The sequence below is a fragment of the Strigops habroptila genome, chromosome 4 (assembly GCF_004027225.2).
Source record: "Strigops habroptila isolate Jane chromosome 4, bStrHab1.2.pri, whole genome shotgun sequence".
NCBI lineage: Eukaryota > Metazoa > Chordata > Aves > Psittaciformes > Psittacidae > Strigops > Strigops habroptila.
In genome coordinates, this window is record NC_046358.1 from 70,265,067 (window position 1) to 70,277,611 (window position 12,545).

General features: G+C 36.3%; 1 protein-coding gene across 4 annotated transcripts in view; it reads left to right on the top strand.

Annotated features, from left to right (window-relative positions):
* The window catches only part of SNX29 (sorting nexin 29), a 128,247-nt gene extending 117,627 nt beyond the window's left edge, over positions 1-10,620 (top strand). For all 4 annotated transcript variants that reach the window (XM_030481410.1, XM_030481409.1, XM_030481412.1 and 1 more), the window contains one exon: positions 5,125-10,620. In XM_030481410.1, coding sequence (XP_030337270.1) covers positions 5,125-5,254 — 130 coding nt within the window. In that variant the 3' untranslated portion in view covers positions 5,255-10,620. The remainder of the gene's footprint in view (positions 1-5,124) is intronic.
* The last annotated feature ends 1,925 nt before the right edge of the window (positions 10,621-12,545 follow it).

Here is a 12,545-nt window from a genome sequence, read left to right on the forward strand (position 1 = left end):
ATAGGATATAACTAATGGATACGAAACATTTTCTGTACTGTAACCATCCAACTTCACAGTAAAGTTAGTGGAAGAAAACAAAGATCGGATCGTCAGTATTATGTACAAGTGTCATGGTTTACAGAAACATTCAAATATCAGTGCAGATGATGCTTCTGAAGAAAATTTTCATACTGATATGGAAACTGATTTGTAGCATGAGAACATTCAAGTTAGTTAGGATCATTCAAATTATAACAACTGGAAGCACGATTCTGTGTTTGTGATTATTTCACAGCAGGAAGAGATTGAATACGTCACTGAATACTGTGTTGTGCTGTAGAAATATGTATGTGGAAGTACAAGGAGCTGTATATTAATTGAACAGTTGGATAGAATATTAGAATCAAGGCTTTCCATGTCTTGATCAATTCAGATCTAATCATGATAGGAAATTATTATTTGGTTTTTAACCTGACAACTTTACTCCAATAGCATCTTCAGGATTTTCAGTGTCTGAGCAGACTGTAGAGGGATTATCTTACCCATATCTTTCTGTTTCTTCTGTTACTAGGTAACTATTTAAACATCCCAACTCAGTCATTTGAATGAATAGATGGAGATCGCTGTTTCTCATTAATAATTATATTTCATTTCTACAAAATTGGGAGTGGTGGCAGGACTGTGGCTCCAATTATTTTTACACTTCAGCAGCTGGAAACAAGGATTTTACCCAGATTACTGCAAAGCAGGAGTTACTAGGGTATATAAAATGATTTGATGAAATCAGAGTCTTAGTTAATAATGCCACTAAACAGGTATTTTAGCTGATTTTAATTGGCAGAAGAAGGTGCTGAGATTTGCTGTATTGGCAAGTCAGAATTAGTTCTCATTTGTCTAATAAGAATCTCTTAGTATAAGTATAGGCATTGTTTTGAGGAGACTGCCTGCCTAAATCCAGTTTACCATATTAAATATTGAGGTTACGTCCAAAAATTACAGATTATCGTATCAAACAACAGTATTAATAACACAAGAAACTAGTGAAACCAAATTTATCTGCCAGCTAATGCCTTTCTTCATGAGGTATGTTTAATACAACTGAAGCAAAACTAGAATCATGAATGCCTCCAGAGGTGCATTTGCATATGAGAGAGATATATATATAAAAAATGTATATATAAATAAATCTTATCCTGAGCTTTGCTACACTCCCAAGATGTGCTTGTTACTTCTGCTCTCTGATCTCTGGCTGGTACAAAAGTATTTCCAATTGCAGACATGTTATCATATTTTTATAAGAAATTCCTCTCTAATTTTATCCTGAAGACAATGAGATGGGAAATAAATTTCTTCATTAAATGTTCACAGTATCAGCTAAGAGAATACTGCAGTTCCATATGCTAAGTACATAAAGAAAAACACAAATTCAGTTTACATTTTGATAACACAGAAAGCAATAAATGAAAGGTATGAAGCGGATTAAAAAGAACAGTTATTTTAAGCTATTTTCTGTAGGTGCACCTCAGCCAGAACTTGACACCAAGACAAAATCGATGAAACCGAATTGGTATCCAGACAGACACTGGGCAGATCAATCAGGAATGCTTAAAAGCTTAACAGTGATCTGGAGGGAAGAAGGAATTGATTGCATCAGTAAGTCGCTTTTTTCTTCAGAATGAGACAAGGTGAGAATATAGAAAAGAACTTGAGCCTTTAATAGTTGAACATTCCACTGCTGAACGTGGTAATGCCTAGCAAGCATCTGGCTGCCTGCCAGGCTCAGCCTAGAAAACTAAACCCTGAGAAGACTTCAAGTGGCTGGAAGGTAAAAGAATGAAAGAAGAATGTTACATTAAAACTGAGCAGGTGAAACTCTGAGATGTAGAAGAGAGAGTGAGGGCTTACCACAAGGACTTGCCAGAGCTGTCCTGGAGGAGTTTGTGTAAAATAGCTACTCTCTGGTTTAGATTTTAAATTTGTATTTTAATCTGAGTAAAACTACCAGCTATAGGTGAACCCTAACTCAACCCCCCCAAAAAGTAGCCTAGGGACTGTTCCTGCTGAATGAGACAGATGAGAGGATTTGCAAACACTGCATATAGGTATGCTTGTTCCTTCCTCCTCAATCCCAAACACACATCAGCAAAAATAGATTCAAAACAAGTGTCTCAATTTCATCTTCATGTGCATTTGCCAGAAGTTCTGACAGGATCATTTTAAGGTCTTCATTAGCTCTGCCCAATAGTTCATGGAATATTTGACGTGTTGAACAGACCAGAGGTTTAAAAAGGTGTCGTGTTTAGTGCCAGAGAGTCTGTAAGTATCATTTGACCTCAAAGCCAGAACTAAATTATTAATTCTAGTAACAGGAAGCAGAAGAGATGGGCAATTAATCTTTTCCTCCTCTTGATTATCATGCATTTTGGGGGTGGGTCATTTCTGTCCTCAATTTAATAGTTAAACTTCCTGGCTATTATTAGAAAGTCAGTATTTTAATTGTAGAGTAACAAGCTAGAGCTAAAATGGACAAGTGAGGTGGCAAGTTTTCTCATGAGGTTTTGGAGGAGGGAAGATGGGAAAAGAGATACACTTTTAAATGTATGACTTTTTAATACTCCAACCCTTTTTCTCCATACATCATCTGTTTCCATGGAACTTGATCAATTCAATTTCAGCTCCAGTTTCCTTTCTCATGCTGGATGCGTGAAGATCTAATTCCTCAGATCTAAGTTGGTTTCTTTAATCGTACATAACGTAATGATTTGTCTCAGAATTTGGATTGCCATTATAAGAATTAGCTAAGACATCTTATTTCTAGTTTGTTTATTAGATATCTCATTCTGGAGTAGCATCATTAAAATTAGCAGAATTACTTCCAATTTTTGGCCTTCATTCACAGACACTGGTGTTCATGTAATTATCCTAAGATGATCTTCTTACCTCAGCCATGCATATCTTATATTTATTCATATCTATTCATTTTAGGGGAGTTCATTTTGCACCTTTGGTACTTTTTCTTTGGGCATTTTTCCTACAGGAGGGAAAAGTGACTTCCCAGTGAGTGACGCTAGTGTCATGTTGAGGACATGCCAGCAGGAGGAGCTTGTGTATTAAAATGTACTTTCAGTAGCAATAACAACACTGTGCTTTCTTCTGCAATGTGCATCCGTAAAGGAGCTGTGTGTCTGCCTGATAAAGCTGAAGTACTATCAGCAGTGGTATCAGCATGCTGGCAAATTAACCTATTTTAGATTGAGAAAAGCCCAATGAGGTGAAAATTTAATTTGATTCCATTGCGTATTTGATATTTAGATGCTTTTATGTTTTATGTGTTCTGAAAAAATATATGTTTTAACACAGAATCAAGCTCTCATGGCAGCATCTCATGCTCTATTTTACAAGCATTGGAATATCAACACTGCATCACTGCAATTTTATAAATAGTATAAAAATAATGACTAATAATATTCATGTTACTAAAAAAATCCATGCTAATGAGCACAGCTGAAATTGGATTCACATGATCAGAATTCTCTACAGCAACTTAGCCAGCCTTGCTGAGTTTCCAAATAAAAATCATAAGGCCAAGGTTGGAAGTCCAGTTATCCTGGGCTACCAAGAATTAATAACATACACTAAATACATTTTCAGAGTTTTTTCTTTTTGTGACAAAAAAAGCCAAAGAATTAAAGATCTAACTTGTTCATCGTGATAGTAAAGGAGGATATATACCACAGGTATTTGATGCAGTTTTTCATGTGAAGGACTTTCTAGTTACCCAGAAAGACTAAATACTATAATAGGAGTGCAGTGAATCTTAATTTAGAAAAATCTTTTGTTATTTTAATTAAGGTTATTTTAGAGTGTTGTGCTCAGAAATTTAGACAAGTAAACCACTGCTGTTAAAAAAATACAGTTTTGTTTTGTGTTAATGTTTAGCATCTGAACTGGACACAATTTTTCTATACTGTTTTTCTATTACTGTTTGTGACTAACAGCCAGTGTGTGCAGTGCAGTTACAAAGCTCGTGGCTACCAGTGGGACAGCTGCCCTACCTTGCAGAAGGGCTCTGTTCCCTGGAGGTGAATTTTCCCCTCGGTCTCAGGACTTGTTAAAGGCTTCTGCTTTGCTAAGATCTTTCCCACATGCGTGCTCAGATTGCACAAGTGGAGCCTGAGTGTGCCTATGGCTTTAGCAGGGCTGCCTGACCCGTGAAGAAGGTCTGCAGAAAGAAGGAAACTACATAGAGTAAATTCAGTGATTGTTTTAAAATACATCTGTATTTTTTTAACATGGCAAGAACTGCAGAGGAGCAATTCCTTCCTTATGGATTGTTAATGCACTCTGAAGGTATTACAAGAGTTTGGGGGGGGGGGGTGTTTACATATAAAAATAAGCTTGGCTCTGTATGCTGCGTAATTCTGTTACCCAGCTCAGTTGAAAAGTATGAAATTCAGTTTTATTGATCTGTATGTAAGCAGTATAATTAAAAACCATGTGGAGTCCTCTAAAAGAATAGTAAAAGTACAACACTATCCCTTTATACTGTAGTTGTCCGAGGAGTCTATAGCCTCTGAATGTCATCTAGGTAAGCTGGAATTTTCTGTTACTGCTTGTTTTTGAACTTAATGTACTTCTTCTCGGAGTCTTTTCCAAAAGGCTCATTCATGTAAGACTACAGTCTGTTGTGGGTCAGAAGAGATGGAAGAATTCCCAACAGGGATGTATTACTAATGTACCTCATCTTGTTATGATACATCCATCCATAATTGGAGAATTGTTAAGTGGAGCATCATCCAAGCTCTTGTCTATTTTGCTTGTACTTTTATCACTTCAAAATGCTTTTCCCACCATTTCTGAACTGTAACTCATAGAGATACGCTTTTATCCTGTAATTTGCAATCTTTCATAAAGTATCGGAAGTTCTACTAGTTCTCATTTTTGAAAGAGCCCATTCTGTAATTCACACTTAAGCTACCAGTAGAAAGAATGCAGTTCTGTGTAGTTGAAGATGTGTGCTGTACTTCGCAGTCATCTGCCAGGCTCTCGCAACATCTGCTTTTTACATGTTTGGAATAACTACAGAATAATTTACATATAACATAAACTAGCTATTTTTGTCTTTATTCCTTGTCTTCCTAGTGATATTCCACCTTCTGGAGAATCAATGAGCAAAAGCAATCGCTCGAGAGTGACTACGCGCTTCCCCAAACTGTCTCGCAGCCACCAAAGAGAGCCACGAAGCCTGGAGCCTCAGAGTGGTGATCTTTGACCCTTCTTTGTAACTGTGAATACTGACACTGTGTACTTTAAGTTGTCCTGTGATTCCTTCCTAGTCTATATTTATAATTTAAGGTCTTGAAGAGACTACAGCTGCCTCAACTTAAATCCTGAAAAGAAACATTCATTACTAAGGGTCATATCCTGATTAACTACTTTGGAAGGCAGGAATCACTTTCTGAGAAGAATATGAGGGCTGTTCATGAGAGCACAGCAAGCTGAGAGGCATTTTCTTTGTTTTGTAAAGCTGCATTGCACATATTCTCCTTTGTTCTTCTGAAGTTCTGTTCCTATGAATTCCTTGTTTGTATTGTGTTGTCTCCCTTTCTACAATGTATGTTTCTCTGTTCCAGAGAGACATAAGTATCATGTCAAGACAATTTTTTTTCCTTAGAACAGTTATGGTTATCAGTACTTAATATGTCAGAAGGATGTGCTTAAAAGAACCTCACTAATTTATTACCTTTTGTAAATAGAAAGACTGGTGGTTTTTTTTACTGTAAACCTCTGACACAGAAAGGTTTTTAGAAAACTTGACGAAGTAGATGACAAGGGAAAAACATGACAGGTGGGAAAATAGCTTTTGTACATTTGTAGTTAGATAACCTCAGTAGTTTTCTTTGTGGGAAGTAATTCTTTAAAATCACAGAATGTAATAATTTTCTAGTGAAATTTCAGTCTTGCTGTAAGGCTGGGTGCAATATTATTGATTTCTACAAACCACCACAAGGATACACAAAATTAGCATGGTACAAAACAGTGTTTTAAAGTCTTGGGATCTATGTAGTTATTAATTTGTTGCAGATGTTACAGAACAGTCCATCATTTACGCAGCAGTGTGGAATTCTTACTCTGATTTTGTAAAACCCTTCACATGGTGATACTTAAAAATTGCCTGTAATGAAAGTGCCTGTTACCCATCACCTCCTATAGAAAAGTAATTTGTAATGGTACTACTGTGAGTAACTGAAAAAAAAATTAACAAGAATTGTTACAAGTGATGGAAGTCCTGGCATGGATTAACTGGAATCCAGTTCAGTATCCATTAGCTGCACTGCCGTAGGCAGTTAATTATATGTTAGCTATCTTCCTCTCTTCATTAAGTTTAAGCAGTGTACGTTCACATTTTCTATCATTGTATTCTGGTTTTCCCTTGCATAAGAACATCTTTCTTAGAAGTTTTTTTGGATAATGTTACTTAAATTGATGTATCGTCATTTTATTATCCATTCATTGTATTAAATTCTCATGTCAGTAGATACTGAAATCTAACATTACTCTACAGAAAAAACAAGCTGATGATTACTAACAGATTTTTTACCTCAGTGCTTTACTAAAGTTCTAGCAAACTGGAACTTCTGTTCTGCAAACCTGTAACAACCGGGTGTTATTTAGTCAGGTAAGTGGCCCAGCCTTTTTCAGTAGCACTTCTTGAGTGAGGAGGGGTTCATTACACACAGTGAGTGGCATCAGTGGTGCTGGACTATGAACCCCAAGTGCTGGATTCCTGTGACTGACATATGTAGGTTATAGATTGCACTGAATAGCAGACTGTGGCAAGGAGGAGTGGAATTCACTCTTCAGGTCAGAAATTTCAGTAGATGGAATACCACTAAGTAGAATCCTGTCACAAAAATGAAATTATATTTTTCACTCAGTAAGAGATCACATTTACAAAATAAAGAGATAGATACATAGGAAACCCAACAGGACAGCCTGGGAGTCAGCAGGTGTGTTTTCATTAAAAGATGAGTTTCTGTTGGTGTTCTGTGTAAACTACAGCAGGACATTTATTTCAGAAGAAAGGAGGGGGAGTAGCTGGACAGTTAATGCTTCTCCAAACTCTTCAGTTGGTTACACAGCTGATAGTTTATTTTGGTTTTGTTGGAAAGAAAAGTAGCTCTAATGATGGTCCCATTTTAAAACAATTGTAAATTGATTTTTCAGAAAGTGGAGACTTGGTTAGTAGAAATCTGACACACATCTATTAACATTGAATTGCAAATTGAAAGAAAAATGTATGGAAACCTATGTGATATATCTGCCAGATGAAACTGTATTCATTTTCAGGAAATAAGTTACAAATTCAAGTACTCCTTATTCAGAAAGCTGCAAATGGTAGGGAATCATTTAGAACACACAAAATTTAAATTGGTTTTTTAGTTGTTCAGAAGGAATTTTTTTTTGTGTCTACCTTTGGGTCTTTAAATTATTTCATTCCTGATTATCTTGCTTCTGGTAATTTTTGATGTATGTATGTAGATTACATAAAAAATACTAAATTTGTTTACTGTGTACAAATTGTTCTTTGTTAACCTTAGCGGAATTGTGTATCAGCTCCTAAGACTGCAGTCTGCAAACAACCTTCACTTTATGTTACAAGATACCATCATGGGTGCATCACTTAGCCTTTTACAAGCTCCTCTGTGGCTTCTCTAAAATCTCAGAAAATAATTAAATGAAGGCCTTTCTTCACAAGATAGCTTTCCCACTTGATATTTTGGAGCTCAGTGAGATGCTTGCATGATTGCAAGTGATACGAGTGCCCAAAATCTTAGCATCTTTTAGCATCTCAGAGCCCTGTCTTTGAGAGAACCGTACTTACCTTTCACAAATCCCACTGCTGATTGTTTACCAGAATCAGCCGAGACTGTTGAAGAAGGTTGCCCTGCTGGCTTTAAGAACCAGAACTAGTTATATTATTCTTACAGAATACTGGTGAGCGAAACAGAGATTCCATCCATTGAATTCTTTTACCAGTTACCTAATTCCATGTCTGTAGTTACAATTTTTGTACCAGTCTGATTTCCTTTGGTACTGACTGATAGCTCTTAAACCCTTGTCTGGTCAGAGGCCGGTGCACCATGAGTTGGTGGGTTCAACCTGTTCTTGTTGGCACCTTTGACCAGCCTGTGGTCATCACATGTGATGACCAGCCTGTGGTCATCACAGACCACAGGGCTGTGGACAGGAGGGTCCCTGGCATTGTTCCTGCAAGCCTCAGGCTATGGCAGCATAGAGGAATTAGTAACGTCATTTCCATTTAATTCCTCATTCCTGTTTTCATCTTTAGGCGTATGAGGTCTCTGGGGCTGCTCATCTGGAACCTTAGTGACAATTTATTCAAAATAAATTGTAAAACTAAGTGGCACCACTCTAATGCCATTTTCCACTCGCATACAAAATGAACAGTTTCCTAGAAACACAAGGCAGGCAAGACTCGCATCTCTTGCAGATGTGATTGTTTATCAGTATTCATTATGTATTGACTATGGGGTTTCAGAATCTGATTTATTTAGAAATTCTGTCATGCATTGTAGAGAATGGATTGTATCAACTTGGCTTCTGTGTTAAATCAAGTTTCTTAATAACAACAGTAAATTTCCAAGGTTTCTATGAGGCAGGATATTGACACAGATATAAAGGATTAAATTGATACAGCCATTAAGTCACATGCTCTTAGGAAGATTAATAAGTTCAAAGCCAGATTTTTTTATGGAATATATTGTTGATGTGATAGTTGTAATCAAATTATACTATCTTACAGAACCTCCTGCAAGTATAAATCATCATGATTGGATTAATACAAGTATTTAGAGAAAGGGCATGGTGGTATTAAAGATTACTGGCTCAAAAGTGTGACCTACTCCTAAGGTAATGTTTTATTGTATAGAACAGTGTCTGGTAGCTGTCAAATTAATAAGAACCTACTAACAAATGGGGTTGACCGATTCAGAGCAACAAGCTGTAATAAATTAAGACTTGGTGAACCCCAAATGAACTAATGATACTGTCTGTCATACATATTAATGATGTAAGAATGTGATATTTTGTTAACAGAATCAGTTATTAGCACTTTCAGATAAGGATGTCATTCTTTTTCCTTCAAAACACACAGGGATCTCAGTTCTGCTCTAAGTTTCATGCCATTTCAAAGGTTCAAATCCCCCACTCCAAAGCATGTTTTCATTTAATATTTTGTAATTCCGAGGACAGAATCTCTACTTGTGGATAGAATACAGTTACCTGCTTGAAGTTATTATGAGAAACCTGTTGAACAGTTGTTTAAAAGAACTAAAAAGACAATTTCACCAAATTGTGCTCCTGTACACCCTTGCAAATCTACAGCACTGTGCTCTTCTAGCTGGAACTCTAGTATGTATGAAAATAAACATGTTTAACATGAGAACACAATTTTCTCTGTGGAAATAATAACACTACTTCTGTATTGAAGTTTGACTCACTTCTGGAAAAGTGGTTAACTCCAGAAGGTAAAGAATTTCTCTCCATCAATTTCTGTAGGTTAGGATATTTCAGTCAGCACCCTGCATCAGATGCAGTACTAATTTGATGATTATTTAGTCATTTCAGTAGTTTCTTAGCATGAGGTATTGAAAGAATCACTCTAATATATGAAACTATATATATGAAATATAGAATGATTTAAAATACCAGTTAACCTGCTTTGTATTTCACATATTGAATGGAAGATGAAACTCTTGTTCTACACAGTGGTCTGACGCTGTACATTTCATTTAGTGCTTATTCTGCGTCAACTGCGTTAGTGGTCCAGTTATCTATAACTTAGGTTGTTCATACAATTTCTTTTTTAAAAATAATCAGAGCATACTTCTAATTAATAATAATGGCTTAGGTTTTGGTTAATAATGGCATGAGTTCATACTAGCAAAAAGCACTGAAATGTTTAGAGAGGAATAAATTTTCCAGATTTACAAATTCCTGCAAATACCTGGACTTAAATAATTTTTTTTTTATTGCATCGAAACAAATGTATTGCACTTCCATGTAGGGGGAATCAGCTGCTTTAACAAGAGTTCAAAAATTATGTCCATGCCATAACAGAAGTTAAACTGTGGTAGTTGGTTTTTTGAGTGGTAAGATGATCATTTAAGAAGCTAACAGTTATAGAAATGTACATGTGGTTGAAAATCTAACTCTGAAAGGCTGCACATTCTTCCTTACTTAACACTGAGATAAATAACTAAGTATCTTGTATGTGGGACCAAACCTGTTGGCAACTGAGGAACCTGGATTTCCCTTTTGATTTGGGGAGAGGATTTTTGTTGTTGTTCCTGTTAAACTCTAGGGAAGATAGTATTAATTCTAAAGCATATATATGTACAGTATTCACACAAGTATTAATAAACTGTAATATTATTTTAACTTGTTATGCTAATGTTTACATTATAGAATTTTTAAGCAAATGTGTATATATATATAATTTTCTAAATACTTTCTTGTATTTTTTTTTAATATCCTGTGGTAATTTTGTTGTAACCTGGTTGAAATATGCTACTTTACCAAGAAGAAAATAAACAATAACATCTTTCTTGTTTGAATCTGAGCATCTTACACTTACTTGTTCTATTCAGTGGGTTTGTAATTGCTTCTGTGATTTATGTTCATTTGTTTCAGTGTTTCTAGAATGATCTATGTAGGTATGAGACTTCGATTTGTTTAAGTGTTAATATTTCATCATAGAAGAAATAGTATTTACTGAAAGAAATGGTGAACATTTCAGTTTATAATCACTTATTAGATAAACCATTCACACAAACAAGAAGGGAACAATGCCATGTGAGCGCTTGTCTTGCATGTTGCTTACTGCAAAAAATCTGCACTGAAGTTACATGGGATCTACGGGGAATTAAACGGCATACATGTAATTTCACTATAACTGGTGTTTAAATACAGATCAGGGGTCTGAGATCTGCACCTTTTCCATGTCTACGATGCTCATTTGCTCTGGAAGTTCCACTCTCCCTCTGATTTTACTGTCTTTTTTTAGGAAGCGAGAATTCCGCAGCTGTTTTGAAGCCTGTCTGAAGGTCTGCAGTGTGCATGCAAGCTGATAACCCCTTGGAGAGTGGTGACTTTTATGGCCACTGTGTTCAATAGGAAAAAGTTATGAGGGTAACTTTACCTTTACTTTCTTTTCATTGCTGCAGCAGAGCAGGGGGTGCCTCTCCTCTGTTGTGTCTGCCCATGTACAGTGAGCCATATTCCATGCTGCAAGCCAGGATCTTTTAGGAAAAGACGCTAAAAAAATCTGTTGGACGTTTGGTTTTTTTTTTTTTTTGCAAGGATTGATCTAGCATGCTTTTATTATTTTGTGTTCTTTGGCTTTCTTGCATTCATTTCTTACATACGTACGTTCAATTTCCTTTTATTGAGCTAAGACACATTTGCATGTTCAGTCTGACACTTCCATATCCAGTTCATCACTGGATGCTTCCATACCATGTGAAAACAAGCTGCTAGATTTGGATGCTTCATTGGAAAGGAAAATTTTCAATTGGAAGCATGGGATACATTTAATCAATTTCCACCAGGCAGACAAAGCTGTAATATAACAACACACCAGTGTTAGTAGATTCCTCATACTCACGGGATAGGCTGCTGATTAAGTGGATTACAAATTTTCAAGCCAGTACCATTATACAGAGTTCTAATTAGTTGAACTGCTCATGGTAAAAACAAAAATATTTGTACAGAAAGACACTTGCTCTCAAATTCATAGTGATATTTAGGTACCCACATCTTTTCTATGCTGTGGGAGGTTAGGTGGCTTTATAGGATGTAGCTGGCAGAACTGTTCCTCTAATTTATTTTGGCAATCCATAGGGGTTTGTTGTGTCTAAGCAAATGTGGATGAGACTTTTTGAACAATTCTAATACTGATACTAGCCACTAGTAGTTAAGTGTAAGCTTTTCATATCCCAATTATTTAAAATACTCAGCAAAATTATGCTTAAAAAGTTTTAGTAATTTCAGGCCATAGGGTTGTTGTTTTTTCCATTTCTGTCCGCTTTAGGTATTAGATCACAAATAGCCTCTGGTTATTGCCAGGGACTTGTCTTCACACTGTATGAAGCCAAAGGTCTCACTGTACCAGATGCACAGCATTTCAGCAATGCAGAAGAAGTATCTGTTCTGAATGGGTGTTTCTTGGCCACTTGAGCTTTGTTTTCTAGTCTACCAGCATGTCTGAGCCTTTGAACAGCTGTGGGAAGAGTAAAATCTGATCATTAGGGGAAAGGCAACTAGATTCAAAAGCCTGGGTCAGAGAAAGCTGGAAAGAAAAGGGTTTATGCAATGACCTGTATGTGCATGTGGCTGAACCACTATTCAGTGGCTGGCTGAATATTGTCCCTCTGCCTTGTCCAGATGCTTAGATGATGCTGCTTAATTACTACTTTCAAAATCCCAGGAAGAGCAAGGTCCTTTAAAGCGACTACTATTTTTTCTATGAATCCAGGCAA